The sequence below is a fragment of the Silurus aristotelis genome, assembly GCF_946808225.1.
Source record: "Silurus aristotelis genome assembly, chromosome: 5".
Taxonomy (NCBI): Eukaryota; Metazoa; Chordata; class Actinopteri; order Siluriformes; family Siluridae; genus Silurus; species Silurus aristotelis.
Window position 1 is genome coordinate 9,219,109 of NC_139578.1, and position 20,358 is coordinate 9,239,466.

Here is a 20,358-nt window from a genome sequence, read left to right on the forward strand (position 1 = left end):
TATTTCTCTACTTAGCTCTATTCAGCTTTCCCTCAACCTTGACCAGTCTCCTTGTCCCTGCTGCTGAAAAACACCCCCAGAGCATAAAGCTGCCACCACCATGCTTCACTGTTGGGATGGTGCCTGGTTTGCTCCAGACATAACATTTAAAATTAGGCCAAACAGTTAAATCTTGGTTTGATCAGACCAGAGAATCTTGTGACTCACAGTCTGAGAGTCTTTCAGGTGATTTCTTGCAAACAATTACAGTGAGAAAAATAAGTATTTGAACACCCTGCTATTTTGCAAGTTCTCCCACTTAAAAATCATGGAGGGGTCTGAAATTGTCATCGTAGGTGCATGTCCACTGTGAGAGACATAATCTAAAAAAAAAAATCCAGAAATCACAATGTATGATTTTTTTTACTTTTTATTTGTATGATACAGCTGCAAATAAGAATTTGAACACCTGAGAAAGTCAATGTTAATATTTGTTTGTTTGCAATTACACAGGTCAAACGTTTCCTGTAGTTTTTCACCAGGTTTGCACACACTGCAGGAGGGATTTTGGCCCACTCCTCCACACAGATCTTCTCTAGATCAGTCAGGTTTCTGGCCTGTCGCTGAGAAACACGGAGTTTGAGCTCCCTCCAAAGATTCTCTATTGGGTTTAGGTCTGGAGACTGGCTAGGCCACACCAGAACCTTGATATGCTTCTTACAGAGCCACTCCTTGGTTATCCTGGCTGTGTGCTTCGGGTCATTGTCATGTTGGAAGACCCAGCCTCGACCCATCTTCAATGCTCTAACTGAGGGAAGGAGGTTGTTCCCCAAAATCTCGCAATACATGGCCCCGGTCATCCTCTCCTTAATACAGTGCAGTCGCCCTGTCCCATGTGCAGAAAAACACCCCCAAAGCATGATGCTACCACCCCCATGCTTCACAGTAGGGATGGTGTTCTTGGGATGGTACTCATCAGTCTTCTTCCTTCAAACACGTTTAGTGGAATTATGACCCAAAAGTTCTATTTTGGTCTCATCTGACCACATGACTTTCTCCCATGACTTCTCTGGATCATCCAAATGGTCATTGGCAAACTTAAGACGTGCCTGGACATGTGCTGGTTTTAACAGGGGAACCTTCCGTGCCATGCATGATTTCAAACCATGACGTCTTAGTGTATTACCAACAGTAACCTTGGAAACGGTGGTCCCAGCTCTTTTCAGGTCATTGACCAGCTCCTCCCATGTAGTTCTGGGCTGATTTCTCACTTTCCTAAGGATCATTGAGACCCCACGAGGTGAGATCTTGCATGGAGCCCCAGTCCGAGGGAGATTGACAGTCATGTTTAGCTTCTTCCATTTTCTAATGATTGCTCCAACAGTGGACCTTTTTTCACCAAGCTGCTTGGCAATTTCCCCGTAGCCCTTTCCAGCCTTGTGGAGGTGTACAATTTTGTCTCTAGTGTCTTTGGACAGCTCTTTGGTCTTGGCCATGTTAGTAGTTGGATTCTTACTGATTGTATGGGGTGGACAGGTGTCTTAATGCAGCTAACGACCTCAAACAGGTGCATCTAATTTAGGATAATAAATGTAGTGGAGGTGGACATTTTAAAGGCAGACTAACAGGTCTTTGAGGGTCAGAATTCTAGCTGATAGACAGGTGTTCAAATACTTATTTGCAGCTGTATCATACAAATAAATAGTTAAAAAAATCATATATTGTGATTTCTGGATTTTTTCTTTTAGATTATGTCTCTCACAGTGGACATGCACCTACGATGACAATTTCAGACCCCTCCATGATTTCTAAGTGGGAGAACTTGCAAAAAAGCAGGGTGTTCAAATACTTATTTTCCTCACTGTAACAGAATTTCATGGGTTTCACTCTGAGGAGATGCTTGTCGTTCCATTACCGCACAGGATCTCGGGAGCCTAGTCAGAGTCACCATCACGTTCATGGCCACCTTTCTTACTAAGGCCATTCCAGTTGCTCAGTTTGGCCGGCTCTTGAAAGAGTCCTGGTTGTGCCTTACTTCTTCCCTTTGAGAACCATGGAGGCTACTGTGCTCTTGGGAATCTTCAATGCAAAAGCAGTCTTTTTGTAGCATTCCCCAGACCATTGCCTTGCAACAATCCTGTCTCTGAGCTCTGCAGGCATTTTCTTTGACCCCAAGGCTTGGTTTTTGCTCTGAGAATGGGGAGGCACCTGAGCAAAATTTCAAGTGTTGTTGCAAAGGCTCTGGATATTTATGTTGAAGTGATATTTTCAGTTTTTTACATTTAAAACAGACATTTATGGAATTCTGCGTTCACGTTGTCATTTAGGGGTACTGATATAGATTATTGAGAAAAATAAAATGTGAATGATTGAATGATATAAAATTTAAAAAAGTAAAGGGGGTCTGAATACTTTCAGAATGCTCGCTCTAACTTTCTATAAAATCATGGCAAAATTTTGTGTGTTTTTTTTTATATACAGTATTAGTCATATCTGTTAGAGTCCTATATCATTTTGCTAGCAGAAAAAAAAAAGTAAACAAAAAACAGAAGACCTCACCAGGCCACACGGGGTTTGGGCCAGCCAGCCACAGTGCAGTGTAGAGTCACACTCTTCCCCTCCCACACAGTCTGACCACGCGGCTTCACGACAAACTCGGGAGGGTGAGTCAGACTGTCTGCGTTCAGTTTCCTCTGGAACTCATGCTTTTCTTGAATCTGTAATAGGATAAACAGGGATATGGGTGATCTCCACTACACTACAATGTACTGACATAACCCAACTGCAAACACGGTGCTACAATGGAGCTCTGTACTAGAAATTACAGTTTGTATTGACTCTACTAAGCTGTTCATAATTGCATGAATGTGGGAGCCTAGTGAATTTATTTATTTATTTTATACTGGATATGCATGTACATCTGAAAACTACAGGCCTGAACTGAAAATAAGTAGGTTATCCATAAAAGTGAAAAAAAGGAAAAAAATGTAATTTGCAATAATTGTATTCTGACTGTGGAGCAGGAGCATTGTGAACATTTTCTAACCAAATAAATGAGTACAATGTGCAAAAAAAGGAAAGGCAAGGCAAGGCAAGGCAAGGCAAGGCAAGGAAAGGAAAGGAAAGGAAAGGAAAGAAAAGGAAAGGAAAGGAAAGAAAAGAAAAGCTGTTTGAGATATCTTTTGGCAGATTGACTGCTCTTGTCAATGTGCTTGTTAAAGTCTCTGCTCATATAACATGATTTTTGCAGGCGGACTGCATAAGCAAGATTCTAAATAAATACTTTTCCAAATACTTTTCTCTTTTGGTTTTGCCAACCAAAAGTATAGGAAGGAAAAGTCCAAATGCCATGTTTTCCCACAAAATCACACATATATACTGTATCACAAAAATCCATCATCAGGCAAAAAACCCACAAAAGCAACATTTCTTCGAAGGAAATCTAATTTCTAAACACAGGATGTAATCAGACTATCAGCTTAATCTACTCAGAAAAGCTATAGATGTACAACCTTCTTGGTAAGAGACAGTTTTTCTGCAGACTCCCTCATAGTCGTGCTGCGGCTCTTCTTCACCAGTTTCAGCTGGTAATCAGTGTCTCTGGAGAAGAGATTCCTCATGACCACATAACCCAAACCTTCCTCCTTCACCTCCTCCTGGCTCTCCATTAGATCCTGTGTGGCTAAATAACTGATCAAACAGATGGATTTGGTTAATAGGGGGTCAATACAAGCTCATATCATTTCATATGTAATGTATTTATAATGCATATTTATTAAAAAAAGATGCCTTTATGTACACCAGAACGCACAGATGTGATTTTGTTTGCAGTTTGTTTTACATTTATAAAAGATACAATCAACATGATGATGACCTGCTAAATGTTATGAATAGCAACCCTCCTGGTAAAATTCAAATTTAGTACATTTGATTGTTTTCACCAGTATTCTGTGCTTGAAATATGAAAGAAGGTCACCTGCTTCGACAAACAGGCACCACGTATCCAACAACACTCTCCTCTTTATCCAGTGCCAGGCAGGCACACTTGTGTTTCTTGGCGTAGTAAGCCTTTTTTTCCTCTTGAGTCTTAATCGAAGACTTCTCCCTAAAGAAAATTACGACAACAGGCACCCCACAAGCAGCGAGGGAAACAAAACAAATGCATTGTATTTACATTCAATGGGTAAGTTTCCTGTAAACAGCATTATATCTCACTTATTAACCTGGAGATGGAGGTCACTTTCTGCTCCTGCTTCTTCCTTGTCTGCACCCTAAAGAAAAGCCAACAGCGGTCACATTACAAGAAGAGATAATAAAAAAAAAAAAAAAAAAAAAAAAAAAAAAAAAACAATAACTGCATCAGAGTATTCCTCTGATTACGAAATCTATAAAGTCGTAGTTGCAAACCTGGAAACGGAGCTCAGTTTCTTCTCCTGCTTTTTACTTGAAGTCTGCATCCTACACAAGAACCAACAGCAGTCACGCCACAGTAACGTACAGCAGGGTCAAGCAGCGGAATAAAAACATAACTAGCAGCAATGATTTTTTTTTTTCTTTTTCACTGTTAAAGCACTAAAAACACTGCTGCTTTTTCACAAAAAAGCAACACAATTTTGTAGTTCCTGCAGTTTCGATGAGATGGAAATGTTAATATGTTACATGATGATCTTGTTTAGTGTGTAAGTGAAAGCATAAAAAAATGGGATCTATTGTTATACAAAAGCCGTTAACATTAAAAGCAAATCTATATACCATAAAGTATAAATATTCATTCCAAAATAGATTTCCCTACTGAACTGCAGCTTTATCCTTCTGCGCTTAATACAACCTTTAAAATGACAAATAAAATACAAGCAAAGCAACTTTTGCTAGATTTTGACTAAAAAAAAATTCTGAATACTGATTATTCTCAGTAATGCAGTACTGTACTCATGCTTGTACTCATATTTTGCTAAACAGCACCCGTTTACTGTACAATCGACTCTTGTTCATAGGTCAGCTGATCTACATTTAGTGACACAAACACATTAAAGGCAAAGCTCACAGTGAGAAGTAACCAACAAAACGTTAAGTAAATACTTAGCATGTGCTAAACCTTCCACTAATGCAGCTCAGCCACTGCAGCGATTTAGCTACCATGAGGTGGACTTGTTTGTATTAAAGTAACTCCATTCAATCCAACATTCCAATTTAATTTTTTTGACTGCAATTTGTAGATTATACAAACAAATTTTAGGTTTACATGAAGTGAATATCCTTGAGTGATTGTCAGCAAGATTTTCAGGAACGCCACAAGTACAATTAAACATCCAAATGCACGAATAAATCTGATTGTATTCCAATTTTTTTTTATAATGAGGCTCACTATCCTTTCTCAGGTTACAGGTTCAATCCAAGGCTTTAAATGGTCCTTGCACTGCTTAACACAATCTTTTTTTTCCCCCTCTTTATCTCCAATTATTTCCAACAATTAAAACATTTTTAAATCTAGGGGAAGTTTTCTTTCTTGACACAGCTGATACTCAATTTAAGCGTTATCTATTAAATATAACGTTCCCACTCTTTTAAAGTCAAACTCAAAATTCCAATCCAATTTTACCGACATGTTCCAGACACAAAGGATCGTTGTGTTGAAAAACAAACATCCGCCTGAATAGGACGGCAGCAGGAGATAAACCTGGAGGCATGTAAATAGTCCTGTCACATATTTCCACCTGCCAGTGGCATTATAGGCTTCCTGTTGTTGACGTGCTAGACTAACAGAGCCTGCGGCTCACAAAGCTCCGCTATCTGGGGAGATTTGTTCCTCATCTAAATCAGTGTGGTAATTTATCTCTGGACTACAACGGCTTCAGCATTACTCTTATTACTGAGAGGGATCACAGCCATTCGTACTGTATTTATTTCCGGCATCGGCCGAAAAGCCGTGCAGTTACAGGTTTTATCGCAGGAAATGATGGGTTTTACATGGGGACGGTTCGTGTAATCTTGTCATGAAGACAAATCGAGGCAGGCAGGTTTGAAGAAAGAAAATGCTGTGTCTTCTGAGAAAGTACAGTAGCCTTACCCTTACCCTTTGTCTTCCACCTTCAACGAAGCATCTAAATCATTCTAAGCAATCAAGCAAAACAATAAACATCAATTTGAAGCATAAAGCTTCTGAGTATCCTTCTCAATATTGCACATTTCCTGAATTTCAAATGGGAAAGTGGCTGTACAGTTGCAGTACAGTAACAGGGATCTTGAGCCTCTACATTTCCCTGTCTCATGAACCACAAATAGCCCTGGGACACATTAATAACCTTGGCTCTTTAACAGCAGAGAGGTTCAATTTCCTCTTTCGAGCCGGCTCATGGAAATCCACAATCAGCATGTGGAACAAAATCGGATTATTTAATGCAGGAAGACATTTGGCAAACTAGTTTTCACCAAAGCTACTAACTAGTGAAAAGCCACCAAATTCAATTATATACATATATCTGTTAGAAAAGCCTGATTTGACATGCATATAATCTCGACCACTGATATTGCTTCGTTTAGCCAACGAAATCCGATTCTTATAAATCTAAAAAAAATCCTTTACAGTTCACTATAACTATACGAGCACGGATTTCACGGCACATGCTAAACCATTTTCCTGGTTTTATTTGCTGAATGTACTTTCAGGATATGATGCAAAACAGAAAGAAACTTTCCATCACAGCATCGAGATCCACCATGAACTGTAAATACTGTATATTTGTCCACAAACCCAAAGTGCTGTAATATATTCCTGATCAGTACAAAAGCTCTAGACTAACACAAGCCTACAACAAAGTATAAATATAACCATGGATATCCAGAGGATATTTTCCCATGCTACACTTTCCTAGTGTAGGTTAGATCCAACTCAAATAATTTCTTCTCCCCTATTAATCTTACCTCGTTATCTCCCACTTTCAACACACTTAAGACCACCTGACTTTTAAGTATACGGTGGTATATGGGTGATGATTTATAATTCTACTGTATAGTGCCACCCAAATCAATAAAGGCAGTATTTTGGGTCTGGTGGTAGTGGTTAATGAATTGGACTTTGGATCTGAAGGTCATGAGTTCAAATCCCAGCAACATCAAGCTGCTACTCCAGAGCCCCTGAACAAAGCTCTCACCTGCATAGACGCTCAGTTGTATGAACGAGATTAATATATCTATATAAGGGCGTCTGGCAAATGGCGCAAATGTAAAAATGGTTCCAGTCAAGGAACCATCTTTGTTTTTCCTGCCGTCTCAGAAGATTTTTTACTTATTAAAAATCTGCATTCAAATCCACACTTGTCGATAGATAATATCGATTATTAAAAACTACCTACAAATAAATCTGTACTGTATTAATTTAAACTTCACCGATAGATGCTCAATTTGAACACTACACTTGGATTCAAAATAGTCATCAATACACATACACCTGAAATAAAATGATCATTTGCAAACCTAACAGGTCAAATCTTTGCACTTAACTCTTTTTTCCCCAGTCTAGCCATTCAGTAGTCATTCAGCATAAAACTGTTACTTGGTTAGCCAAGAAAACTTAGAACTTTCATTAGGCTTTAACTCAAACATCATCTGTACGCTCCCATCCTGAGCAAGGTGTGAGGATGAGTTAGGAGGATGAAGTGTTATTTATTACGTAAGCGTGTGCCTATAGGCTAGGCGAAAGCGCCGGGATGAGAAAGCAGCAGCGTTGTGAGGCAGCTCTCCAGGTGATAGTCTACCAGTCAGCACACATCAGGGAAGAGCACAGGGACATTTCATCGCTGTGGCTCCTCTTACCCTATGCTGCTCTGGTGAGCCGTGTACGACTGGTGGCTAAAGGACGACAGCGAGCTTTGGTGGTAACCGCTTTCATAGTGAGTCTCCAGATTCCTCTGCTGCTGCTGTTGCTGCTGCTCCTGTTGCACTTGTATGACTCCTGACATCCTGACTGGATCCGGGATTGACTTGTGGACGAGTTCTGAATGTCCCGTAGGCCTGCTTCCCCCCTGGATTTCTGTCGTTTTGGGTGCACTCTCTGTTGGATCAATTTCCATCGCAATTTTTGGTCAGGGAAAAAGTCAAAAGTTGTTCGGAAAGTTGAACAAGTGCCAGACAGTGAGTTCTTCATCTGAAAAAAACCTACCACTGTACTCACATATGGACTAAAGGTTTACAGAAGGTTTACAGATTCATTTAGAGAGCTTGACGTTTTAAAAGGAGGTCGTTTGAAAGAAATAAAAAAGCTTCACACATTTTACTTAAAACTTAGAAGGAAAATGTAATAGATCCAGGATAACTGGTTGCCACTACACTTATTATAGTAGCAGTTCTAGCAATATAGTATATTATAGTAGTCTGTGGATAAAATGCATGCCAAATTGGAATCTGATGAATAAGTAAAAGACTAGAAAATCATTTTTAAATCAGAAATAAATCCATCAGGACAGGTAAGGAGATATACCAATGAACACAACATTCATAGGTGATTCAAAACACAAGATGCCAGTCATTCCAAGAAAATAATAATGAAAAAAAAAAAATGCAGTTTCTTACCAAACTCCAAATTTGTTTTGCAAGGGAGGAAAAACAAATATAGTGAGATAGAAGGGACTCAACTCCGAAAGTGGGCAAAATTCCGGGCAGAGCGGCGGTGCGGTGCGGTGCGGTGCGGGGCGGCGGAGCGGAGTGCGGAAGCGCAGAGGCCAAAAATAATGCTGAAGACTCTGCGGAGCGCAGCGCGACCTTGTATGGCGAGCGGAGCGTTAAATTTAGCCCGCAGGGGGACAGCCGCATACTGGGTTGCCAGATTGAGTCCACGCTAGGGGGCCTTGAAGAGCACACAGTTGAGACCACCAGCTTATTAACCATAAATCAGGCCAAAGAATGAACGTTGGTGTATCTATATTAAAAGCAACCCATTTCACACACTCGGTGTGTGTGTGTGTGTGTGTGTGTGTAAGAAAAAAGTAATCCCCTTATATCAGCTTAGGTCATGTACTAGCCTACAAATTTAAAACTGAGAAGACGATAAACACGCACTAAAAACAATTCATTACAAATCAATCCCTTGTTTCATATTCTACTTCAGTCACCTGCCATTGTTATTTGTACAAGCAGAGAAAACCCCATCCACATCTGGATTACAGTGTATAGCCAGATAGCCTCCTGATTGTTAGCTCTGTTTATAGTCCTGTTATTATAGCAAATATTGCAGGGTAATAAAATATGGATAAAAGTAGGCTGTATCCAAGCATGTTAACAAAGTTAAGTAAAAGGAAAAAGTGTGGAAGAAAAAGATGCACAACCAACCATAAGATCCGCAGCATTGAGAGGCTTATCGAACAAAATCGATTCAAGAATTTGGGTGAACTTCACAAGGAATGGACTGAGGCTGGTGTCAAAGCATCAAGAGCCACCACACACAGACGTGTCAAGGAATTTGGCTACAGACAACGTCAGAGGCGTCTTACCTGGGCTAAAGAGAAGAAGAACTGGACTGTTGCCCAGTGGTCCAAAGTCCTCTCTTTAGATGAGAGCAAGTTTTGTATTTTATTTGAAAAGTAAGGTTCTAGAGTCTGGAGGAAGGGTGGAGAAGCTCATAGCCCAAGTTGCTTTAAGTCCAGTGTTAAGTTTTCACAGTTTGTTATGATTCGGGGTGCAATGTCAATTGCTGGTGTTGGTCCAATGTGTTTTTTAAAAACCACCAAAATATTTCAGAGCACTGCTCCCCTTTACTGACCAGATTTTCAAAGATGCTGATTTCATTTTCCAGCAGGATTTGCCATCTGCCCACACTGCCAAAAGCACCAAAAGTTGGTTCAATGACCATGATGTTGGTGTGCTTGACTGGCCAGCAAACTCACCAAAACTGAAACCCAAAGAGGAAACGTATCTATGGGATATTGTCAAGAGGAAAATGAGAAACACAATGAGTTGAAGGCCTCTGTCAAAGAAACCTGGGCTTCCATACCACCTCGGCAGTGCCACAGACTGATCACCTCCATGCCACGCCGAATTGAGGCAGTAATTAAAGCAAAAGGAGCCACTACCAAGTATTGAGTAGATACAGAAAATAAACATACTTTCCAGAAGGCCAACAATTCACAAAAAATGTTTTTTTTTTTTTTTTTTAATTAATGGTCTTATGAAGTATTTAAATTTTTTGATGGTGAATTGCTGTTTTTTGTTAAACGTGAGCCAAAATCATCACCTTTAAAAGAACCAAAGACTTAAACTACCTCAGTCTGTGTGCATTGAATTTATTTAAAACAAATTGATTTAATAATTCAACTGTTTGAGTTGAATTACTAAAATAAATGAACTTTTCCACAACATTCGAATTTATTGAGATGCACCTGCATATTAAATTTCCCATGGTTCATCTTATTTATGATTTCATAATATATGACAAAAAAAATAAAGAATTCAATACAAAATAAACATAAGTATGTAATCTGCTTAACGAATGCAATTTTATTTTCAGAGTTCTAGTTCAGTGAAACTTTAATTTATTGTACAATAGAGTTCAACGCCTAAATACGGCTATTAAGTGACCTCTAATAAGAATGAAGCTGGTGCAGATTTATCAAAAATGGCATCAAATGGCATCCCCTCCCTCATATATGGCATGGCAGCACAAATCAAAGGTCGGCACGGGTCAACCTGTGGCCCTGTTAGACTCGTCCATTCCTTACCGATCATTAAAACAGCTGACTAAACAGGATTAGGACTAGAGAAAGTTTAAAAAAAAAAACTTTCTTTCTTTCGGCTTCTCCCGTTAGGGGTCGCCACAGCGGATCCTCCGCACGTTTGATTTGGCATATGTTTTTACGCTGGATGCCCTTCTAGAGAAAGTTTAATTTAGTAAATAAATGAGAGTAAACCCAACATGTTTATTTTCTCCTTTATAGTCAAAAAATGAACAATTATTATTATTTAGGACGATTTTCATTTTCAGTTGCAGGTAAGAAATGTTTGTGTATACTTTTATATATTTATAAGGGAAAAATCACAAGTTTCATACGTAATATGCAATGATGCGAACAATTCATTCATTCGTTTGTTTTCTAATTCAAATGGTGTCATTGGGAATACAGAGCCAATCCAAAGAATTACTGGCCGTGAGGCAGGAATACTACAACCCTGAACAGGACAACAGTCCACCACAGGACACGCTGCACACAATGGGAGCCAGCAGAGCCATGTTTCGGGAGTCAGGAGGAACCTGGAGAACGCAAAGTGAAGACCAGACACAAATTGACGCGTGAATAACGTAATACAATCTGCTGGCGTGTCTGTAAGGATACAGATCTCTGACGACCGTTTTGAGAACATTTTAAAATCGGGAATATTGTGAAATCATGATTAATGGTTTATTTTCACGCATATTAAAAGGAACATTTTATTGCCCGCAGCGAAATAACTTGCACGAACATGGTGATGTGATTTGGAATTCCTAACGTTTGATGGCTACACTATTTGTCGTGATGGAGTTCCTCGATTTACAACAGCAAATTTATTACAGTACAAGCTGTGTGTACACACACACACACACACACACACACACACACACACACACACACACACACACACACCAAAAGACACGCACCACATAATAAGGGTGGTAAAGCAGAAAGATATTGGAAAGCATAATAAACCTGCAACAATGTTCATCCCCCTGCTCAGGATCCATTGCTATAGCAACTGTAATTGTTGTGCTCTGGTTTTCTGGGGCATATATCATTTTAAAAGTCAGTTCCTCATGATTCCCAGCGCTGAGCCGACCGAAATACACTGTTAAGAAGGTAGAATTAAAGCACCGTGTACGTTTGGACCACCCTTTTAATCTAATTTAATTTCTAATTGCTATACACACAAACTATTGTATATTCCTGGTCGTTAAAAGGTTTACAAATGACTTCGAGTGACGCTACCTGGTATACCCACGGGTCTTAAAGAAACCATAGAGATCACTTTTTTTGCATTAGAGCTTTTTAAAATCCAGATCACTGTGACAGGTTTTTGATGCTGCCCTTTAAAGGACGGATACATAAATAAACACGATTGAACCTGCTCCAGTACTGAAGCTCAGTGGGACTGTTCCTCATTCGCTCACAGAGCAAATATGAATAATGGTTTACTTCCTGCTATTCGGACAGAGCTAGATTTTTGTTCTGAATCTTTGCCAGATGATCGGATATGCCCGCTTCAATCTTGTCGCACTGGGCAAGGAAGCCCTGTGAGGAGGGAAAAAAAATTACAAATTAGATTTGCTATAGTGGCCTATTGTGTAATCGAATGATTGCTGATAGCACGAGTGAAAAACACGTACCTGTACGGTTTTTACAAGTCCCTTTTTCTTCATCCGACAGTCGCTAAAGTTTTCAGGCACAGTCTGTAATAAAAAATAAATAAATAAATACAAATAAAATTCAGGAACAAGCATTAGGATTGATAATTAGCTGGGTTTATGTTTTCGTAAGCATCGGCTGCAGTAATATTTGGTCTTCTATTTCTTAATCACGACTGATTTCGAATCGAACGACACCAATAAGAACTATGATAAGTAAACTACCGTAATTTCCGGACTATAAAGCGCACCCTTATATAAGCCGCACCCACTGAATTTGACAAATGTTTTTATTTTGAAAATAAATAAACCGCACCTGTCTATAAGCCGCAGTGTCTACACTGAAACTAGTAAACTTTACACAGGCTTTAACGAAAGACACGTTACACACGGTGTAAAGGGTGAAATATGTTGCGCTTCCTTTAGGAGCATAGCGGTATTTTGGGAATAGCATGCACTGCATTCTTCCGGTATTACTGCATGCTCATATCTAAGTTTCTTTGACTAACCCATAACGCTGTTGCCAAGAATAATAAAAAAGCACGAGTTTTGGAAACCTGTCTGTGCTTATATGATTTGTGTTGCAACTGGAGTTAGTGAGCTCTCCCTTCACCCAGACTCAACGCGTTACAACGGCTTGTATCTAAACAGTAGCCGACCAAGAAAGTTATTGTTCTCTGTCTTCCTTCTTCCTTTCACAACTACAGTGGTAACTTGACCTACGAGTGCATTAATGTACGAGTTTTCCGAGGTACGAGCGGTCACTCGGGCGATTTTTTTGCTTTGTTACGCGAGCAAAAAATTGAGGTACGAGCTCGAGACGCTGCTGCTAGATGGCGAAGCGAACCCAGAAAGCGATGATTGTGACGAAAATTAAGATTAACAAAGAAGAAAAAGTAAAAATTGTAAAGTTTAGGGATCCGTAGTGTACAGGAGTGATAGTAATAAACGAGTTTTCCCACCGCCTCCGCTTATCGCCTCTACCGCCCCTCCACACACACACACACACACACACACACAGGAGTTTTCGTTAGCTCAAGTCGTCTCATCTCCAAGGAAAATACACTGAATAAAACCTTAATATACCTTAACATACTCTTTCTATTATGATTTTATACAAGATTTGTTATTTAGAAATGTATTTTCCAATTTAATATCATGAAACATAAAAACGGGTCATTTTGAGGGTTGGAACGGATTAATGCCATTTTAAGTATTTTCAATATGAAAAACTGATTTAATGTGCGAGCAAATGGAGATACGAGCTCGTCCACGGTAACTAATTAAACTCGTAGGTCAAGATACCACTGTCTTTTTCTCCCGATGCCGTGCAGCTCAGAACACAGGTAAAGTGCGTTTTTTCGTTTCCGTTCGGAAATTTAATTGGTCTAATGTTATGTTGCTCAGTTTTTTGGCTTGAAGTTTGTAAAACCGGGAAAAACCCAGGAAAAATCCATAAATTAGCCGCTTCGTTGTTTAAGCTGCGGGGTTCAAAACGTGGGGAAAAAGTAGCGACTTATAGTCCAAAAATTACGGTATACGTTTAGCTTTTTTAATTGGTTGCCATTTGCTTAAAATTAACCCCCCCGAGCTGTGTTTCATTTGTTCAATAATTGTGAAAGACGATCAGTTGTATGATCAATTTTGATCGTAGTAAGCAATAATGAGCATATACTCCCTTTGTTGTGACAAATAAATTATGCGTTATATGCTTGGGGACAGCTTTAACCATAAAGAACTATATAGTGCTAAACATTGACAGCAAATGTGCACGATTGTTTTTTATACGAAAAAATGACAACAATCAGCTTAAAATAATATTAATAATAAAAAAATCCCTGCAAACCTCTAATGCTGTCCACAAACATGCATCCTGCTCTTTATTTCTTCTAATGATCTGAATCATTTATTAGAACGATCTGATTGATTAGAGCTCGATTTCTTAGTTGACGTTTATGCACAGGAAATGTCTCTGTGCCGCCAATGTCTCTATGATAAGTGCTGGACCGCATAATATGACTGCAAAGCAGGACGGCTGTGAATTGTGATGGGTTTTTATTAACGTCTACTAATTTTTTAAGCAGGATTAGTTCAGTGCACCCTCAAGCACGAGAACCGTCACAGGACATACATTTTAAATATATACGCTGAAAACCAGAACATTCAGTGTGTCCTTGTAATCTGTCCACGCATTGATTTCTCAGCTTGTAAATGTGGATTTTGTTCACTTTTGTTTTGACTATAATAACCAAAATGACTTACATACAAAACCCAAACTATTAGTATCTTTCTTTCGGCTTCTCCCGTTAGGGGTCGCCACAGCGGATCATCCGCATGTTTGATTTGGGACAAGTTTTTACGCTGGATGCCCTTCCTAATGCAACCCTCCCCATTTATCCGGGTTTGGGACCAGCACTAAGAGTGGCTGGGGTTGGTTCCCTGACCGGGTATCGAACCCGGGCCGCAGCGGTGAGAGCGCCGCATCCTAACCACTGTGACCATAGGGTAACATAGCAAAAATACATTTGATAAGGTTGAGTAAATCATTTACTTTAATATTAAAAGACTGGTTGTAACCCAGATGTTTGGCAGATCAATGCAGGATGCAAATCACACGATCAACCTCACATCTGTTAAAGTGTGTTGCATTTTAAGGAAAACATTATTGTTGGAAGTGGTACAAGATTTTTAGCTTACATTTGTAAAATCTATTGTTTTTCAAATAAATCAGCAATTTCATTATATTGCATACTATTCCTTTCCTAAAAAAAAAAAAAATTACCAAAGAATCAATGTCCTCGAGGATCTTCATGAACTGCTCAGAAGCCAATTTGACTCGGTGGTCCAGTTTATTAAGAGCTTCAGCTTGTAGATCCTTCGCTAGAAAGCCCTAAATAGGAAAAACAAACACAGAATTAAAAAAAGATCCACATACATTATGAGCACGAAGAAATGTGTGAGAGAATGGGAATAACATGCATTTTTCAGTCCTGTCAGTTCGCCGTTCACTTTCTCCAACTTCTTGGCCGTTTGCTCCACGGACTTCTCGATGTCTTTCAACTTTCTCAGCTCAGCCTCCTCCTCTGGACTATTCTAAAATAATCAAAGTGCAAAACACACTTTTAGACCCGAGCTCGAAAAACATCTCATTCTTGAGAAAATGTGTAAAAAGAATGTATATTACCCTTTTCCCAATCATCATAAGTTTACATCCTTGCTTTATTCCAAGGCTGGACAGACTTTCCTCCATTTCCTTCAGGGATTTCCCTACAATGAAAGAAAGCATAAGGAAAGACCAGAATTTTTAGACTTTCCTGCAGTTTTTCCTCTAAAAACAGTAGATCCTTTAATGCGAAAAACAATTGAAAGAAATATTATTGATTTTTGCGGTTATTACCCTTAAATATAATTTTCTGAGAGGCTTGTGGGACTCCAGTGGTTTGTGCCAGAGCTTCTGATAGATGTTTAACTGTAAGTTCACTTCCATCCTGTCCTGTTAGAGAGATGTTGTGTTTGGAGCTTCCTGAAAAACAAACATGCACGTCACAAAGGTAGGTTAAATCTTAATTATTAAACTATATACACATATTTATGGTTTAAAGAAAAGAAAGAAAAAAAAACACATCCAGCCAACTGGGATAAACAACAAGCTCGTCTTCTCAGAGGGAAGTTACATTGTAAGGAGCTAACTTCCGGTTTTCGGTCATTACACAGATTAGACTGTGTCTATCTCTGAGTGAAATCTATTAAGACAAAATGGTTTACTTATCACTGTTTACCATGAGAAACAGTCACTGTAAGTGTGCTGTCCGCCATCTCCATGTAATAGCAGTAAACCGGCAGAGACGCCGGATGTGACGTGGAGAAGACGACTGGTCATAATTTGCCCCGTACTGCCATCCAGTGGACAAAACCGTTATGGAAAAGACTAGATCACTAAAATAAATATGCACATTTTATTTCGTTATTCTATCTATCTATCTATCTATCTATCTATCTATCTATCTATCTATCTATCTATCTATCTATCTATCTATCTATCTATCTATCTATCTATCTGCTTAAGCTGCTTTGAGACAAATGTCTGTTGTGAAAAGCGCTATATAAATAAACTAGACTCATCTATCTATCTATCTATCTATCTATCTATCTATCTATCTATCTATCTATCTATCTATCTATCTATCTATCTATCTATCTATCTATCTATCTATCTATCTATCTATCTATCTATCTATCTGCTAAAGCTGCTTTGAGACAATGTCTGTTGTGAAAAGCGCTATATAAATAAACTAGACTCATCTATCTATCTATCTATCTATCTATCTATCTATCTATCTATCTATCTATCTATCTATCTATCTATCTATCTATCTATCTATCTATCTATCTATCTATCTATCTATCTATCTATCTATCTATCTATCTATCTATCTATCTATCTATCTATCTATCTATCATGTTCTTTGCACAGCCACCTATGTTTCCTCCAGGCTTCTTCACTTTCCTTTAACATCTGAAGATCTTGCTGGTTGGTCAATTGGCTCTTCTAAAATACCACTAGTTGTAAATGTATGTGCATGTCCTCACTGCTTCACTGGCTCCCTATAAAAGGTGTATTCGTCATGCCCTGTGTATCTGGGATGGGCTCGGCCAGTATTAAGCAGTTATTGGAGATACATGAAAATGTAGCAATGCCTCCTGAAAGGTCCAGGGTGTTCAAGTCATTCTTAAGATCTGTTAAAGTCTTAATGGAGCATTTCATGTCCTTCCTGAGTTTGCATGGGTTTTTATTGGGTCCTCTGATTTCCTCCAGAGGTGTAAAGAGTACCTGCAAATCATACTTGAGTAAAAGTATTGAGAGTTTATTGCTACAAGTTAACATGTCAATATGACTTGAGTAAAAGTCTTAGAGTATCCAATTTGGACAGCACATGACTATTTGACTCATATTAATTGTAAAATCAAAGATGCACTAGTCCTCAACAAGACTCGGGTTAGTGAAAGTTAAAAGCAGTTGATTTATGAGCTTTTATTTCCTATAATGCAAATCAAATTGTTCACTTTAACACCTCATTTCAACATGCCAGAATGAAGCAAAGATTAAACAATTCAGTCAAAGAAACAGACAAGACAGTAGTAATACAAATCTTTTAAAAGGGGATTTTTTAGTTAACAAATAAAATTACAATAAAATGTAGAAGTAGAAGAACCATTATTATTCAATGGACAAATCAAATGAAGTGAATTATAAATAAAAATAAATGTTTAGAGCTCACTGTGATTTGATACACCTCTCAATATTTGTATTCAACTTCAGCTAAAGTTGGTTCAAAGTTTTTGGAAATTAATATGCTCTTTTTGGACAGAAAATGGGGACAGTAGTGAAATAAATAAAAAAATAAAAAAATACAGCAGATGTGGGTAGGGTCCCATCCTCATCTGGGTGGGATGTCCATTTATTACACACACACACACACACACACACACACACACACACACACACACACACACACACACACACACACACACACACACACACACACACACATATATATATATATATATATATATATATATATATATGATTTATGTTTGTGTATATCAGTAAAGAAAGTATAGAAGGACCTGATCAGAAGTCCTGGTAAATAAGATATGCATTTGTAAAACAGTAAAAGTGTTCAGAGAATCCGTATATTTGTCCAAGACCCATGACTGAACACTAATATCATGAATAAGAATGTATGTTCTTTTGTAAAAAAAAAAAAATAAAATAAAAAAAATGTTGTGCTTTATTAATGAATGTTATAACATCACAATATGGATGCTGCTGCTGATTTTTCAAAAACAAATGTAATGTCATGAAAAAATATATAGATTGTTAAACAAATATATTCATGGAAATAGAGAATTACAAGGCCACATGCTTGACTAGCAAACACTTCATTAACTCCTTCCATTAGTCTTCCTTAGCAAAGCCTCCTTCAATGTCACGTGTACAAAAATACTTGAATGGTCTTCGGTCGGATCCTGAGGTGTTCATCCCGGTCTATGTGGCGGGAATCTGCGGCAATCCGAACTCGTCGACCAGAATCCCATCCTGAGAAACAGACAAACCTTTTAAACAGAAGGTCTAAAGATGTGCAGCATACAGAGTAGTAAAGTTGTTAAATAGGAAATATTTCAAAACACAAAATTCATTAATTCTGTAACTGCATAAATTTGTCTAGGGATACTACAGTCACACAAAGGGTGTGAATGAATAACTCCACACGTGATCGATATGAGAATAACCTTATTTGTTTTTCTGTCACTGGGCATTGCCTCTGGGATTAAGGGTGCAGACGAGGCTTCATCCAGATAGGAGCTGTCATTGTCCAGCAGTACCTCATCTCCGAGGGCATCCAGCTCTGAAGCAAAAACCAAAGCTGTATTTAGGATTATCACTATAATTCACAGACACACAATATGCACCACCTACCTGCTTCGAGTTCATCCTCATCGATGTCTGGTGTATCATAGCTGCGACTCAGAGCCTCCTGCACTTCATCTGCCTCCTCCATCATGTCCTCGAGCTGGTCCTGTAAGTCCTTAAAGCCAAGTATGAGTAGAATAATAAGCTTTTATAATAGACTTGGAATGCATTCACATAGTCATCGAGTTAAAACATTTAGTCAAATAATAAACGTTTTCTACAAGTAGTAGTTATATTGTAAATACTGCGTATTCTATTCATGTTTAATAGAAAGGATTGCCTTATACTTCAATCTGATCCATCTTCACTTGCTTATAGGCTTTTTTCATTTCTTTCGCTCCGATCTTCATAGCTTCAACCTAGAACAGAACGATTCAAAATCTCATCACGTATTCAGTTTTTTGTATAAACAACACTTCCATGATAAACAGGTCAATTCAAGACAATATATATTTATATATAGATATCTTAGGACTTGAGAGATTTGGGAGACTTACTGTTGTTTTGCAGTCCTTTAATGACTGAATGGTGAAGTTGGCCTGTTCCATGTTAAAAGACTGCTGAGCAAGCTGATCTTTCTGGCTTTCATATCTTCATCATGCCAAGAAACAGAAGGACAACCGAATAAGATTCAGACTCAATGCAGGTATCTAACTGTGTGTCCTGCGTAGCCACAGTCCATAACAGGTGATTTTTTTTCCCTGCTCGAACACGGCAAACTCAATAGCGTGCATTGTGGTTTAACAGCTAATCAATGTAATCAAGCAATCGATGTCATTTGATGTGTTAAAGTGGGCAAATCGGCACACGGTGTTGGATTTGAGGCAATCCAAGGCAGAGCAGCTGTACTCATTAGGAAATGAATGGTTATTACATTTTTTAAAAACAGTTATTTATGTCATGTCGGCCAAATAGGATTCAAAATCGATTTACAACAACTGCACTTTTTTAAAACGCCTGTATTTCAGGTTAACAGGGTAATATATGATATATACAAAGTTCAGCCATAACATTAAAACTTATGTGGTAGGGGTCAAAAATCACATCCCCATGAATGCCAGGCCCCAAGTTTTTTTTTTATATTTCCAGAGCATCTCACTTCCTTCTTCAGCTACAGTGCATCTTAGTGCTCTCTCTTTTCCAGATATGCGATGCACCTGGACATCTATAAAAGGGATTCATCAGACCAATCCACCTTTTGTTGCTCCATGGTTCAGTTCAAATGCTCACTGTAGGCACTTTCGGCGGTCTGCATTGCACTAAGTGTTCTGACACCTTTCTATTATAGCCAGCATTAAACTTTTCATCAGATTGTGCTACAGTAGCTCTCCTGTGGGATCGCCTTTGCTCCCCACACACATCTATTAACCTTAGCCAACGGCTGTCCTTCCTTGGATACATTTTTTTTTTATAACCAGTGGACACTGGGGAATACTTCATAAGGCCTGCTGTATGTCATCGTCACTATTTATGCCAGTATGTATTTCCTGCTTCTAGCTCATCAACTTTGGGGGGAATCTATCAATGGGAGGTGGTAGCT

General features: G+C 38.7%; 3 protein-coding genes across 3 annotated transcripts in view; all 3 read right to left on the minus strand.

Annotated features, from left to right (window-relative positions):
• myom1a (myomesin 1a (skelemin)) overlaps positions 1 to 8,712 on the minus strand; it is a 30,950-nt gene extending 22,238 nt beyond the window's left edge. Inside the window, exons 1-7 of the mRNA XM_083541620.1 lie at positions 8,548 to 8,712; positions 7,792 to 8,029; positions 4,387 to 4,437; positions 4,203 to 4,250; positions 3,956 to 4,084; positions 3,492 to 3,669; positions 2,539 to 2,696 (exon numbers count right to left, since the gene is read on the minus strand). Of these exons, the coding sequence (XP_083397746.1) occupies positions 2,539 to 2,696; positions 3,492 to 3,669; positions 3,956 to 4,084; positions 4,203 to 4,250; positions 4,387 to 4,437; positions 7,792 to 7,937 (710 nt within the window). The 5' untranslated portion in view covers positions 7,938 to 8,029; positions 8,548 to 8,712. The remainder of the gene's footprint in view (positions 1 to 2,538; positions 2,697 to 3,491; positions 3,670 to 3,955; positions 4,085 to 4,202; positions 4,251 to 4,386; positions 4,438 to 7,791; positions 8,030 to 8,547) is intronic.
• Positions 8,713 to 10,866: 2,154 nt separating this feature from the next.
• Positions 10,867 to 16,240, minus strand: bag1 (BCL2 associated athanogene 1). Its single transcript, XM_083541890.1, has 7 exons — positions 16,123 to 16,240; positions 15,741 to 15,866; positions 15,528 to 15,610; positions 15,323 to 15,436; positions 15,126 to 15,233; positions 12,326 to 12,388; positions 10,867 to 12,230 (listed from the first exon to the last, which is right to left on the minus strand). Exons 1-7 carry the CDS (start codon positions 16,163 to 16,165, stop codon positions 12,141 to 12,143), a joined length of 627 nt encoding a protein of 208 aa, XP_083398016.1. The 5' UTR covers positions 16,166 to 16,240; the 3' UTR covers positions 10,867 to 12,140.
• Positions 16,241 to 17,984: 1,744 nt separating this feature from the next.
• The window catches only part of chmp5a (charged multivesicular body protein 5a), a 3,362-nt gene continuing 988 nt past the window's right edge, over positions 17,985 to 20,358 (minus strand). The window contains exons 4-8 of the mRNA XM_083541888.1: positions 19,316 to 19,409; positions 19,106 to 19,177; positions 18,825 to 18,933; positions 18,638 to 18,753; positions 17,985 to 18,443 (exon numbers count right to left, since the gene is read on the minus strand). Coding sequence (XP_083398014.1) covers positions 18,393 to 18,443; positions 18,638 to 18,753; positions 18,825 to 18,933; positions 19,106 to 19,177; positions 19,316 to 19,409 — 442 coding nt within the window. The 3' untranslated portion in view covers positions 17,985 to 18,392. The remainder of the gene's footprint in view (positions 18,444 to 18,637; positions 18,754 to 18,824; positions 18,934 to 19,105; positions 19,178 to 19,315; positions 19,410 to 20,358) is intronic.

Bases quoted from the DNA above. Each gene is read 5' to 3' on its own strand.
- bag1 (XM_083541890.1), bottom strand. From the start codon at position 16,165: ATGGAGATGGCGGACAGCACACTTACAGTGACTGTTTCTCATG. The intron at 15,611-15,740 runs GTAATAACCGCA...CTTTCATTGTAG, and splicing joins TCAGAAAATTATATTTAAGG to GGAAATCCCTGAAGGAAATG. The intron at 12,231-12,325 runs GTACGTGTTTTT...CCCTCCTCACAG, and splicing joins GACTTGTAAAAACCGTACAG to GGCTTCCTTGCCCAGTGCGA.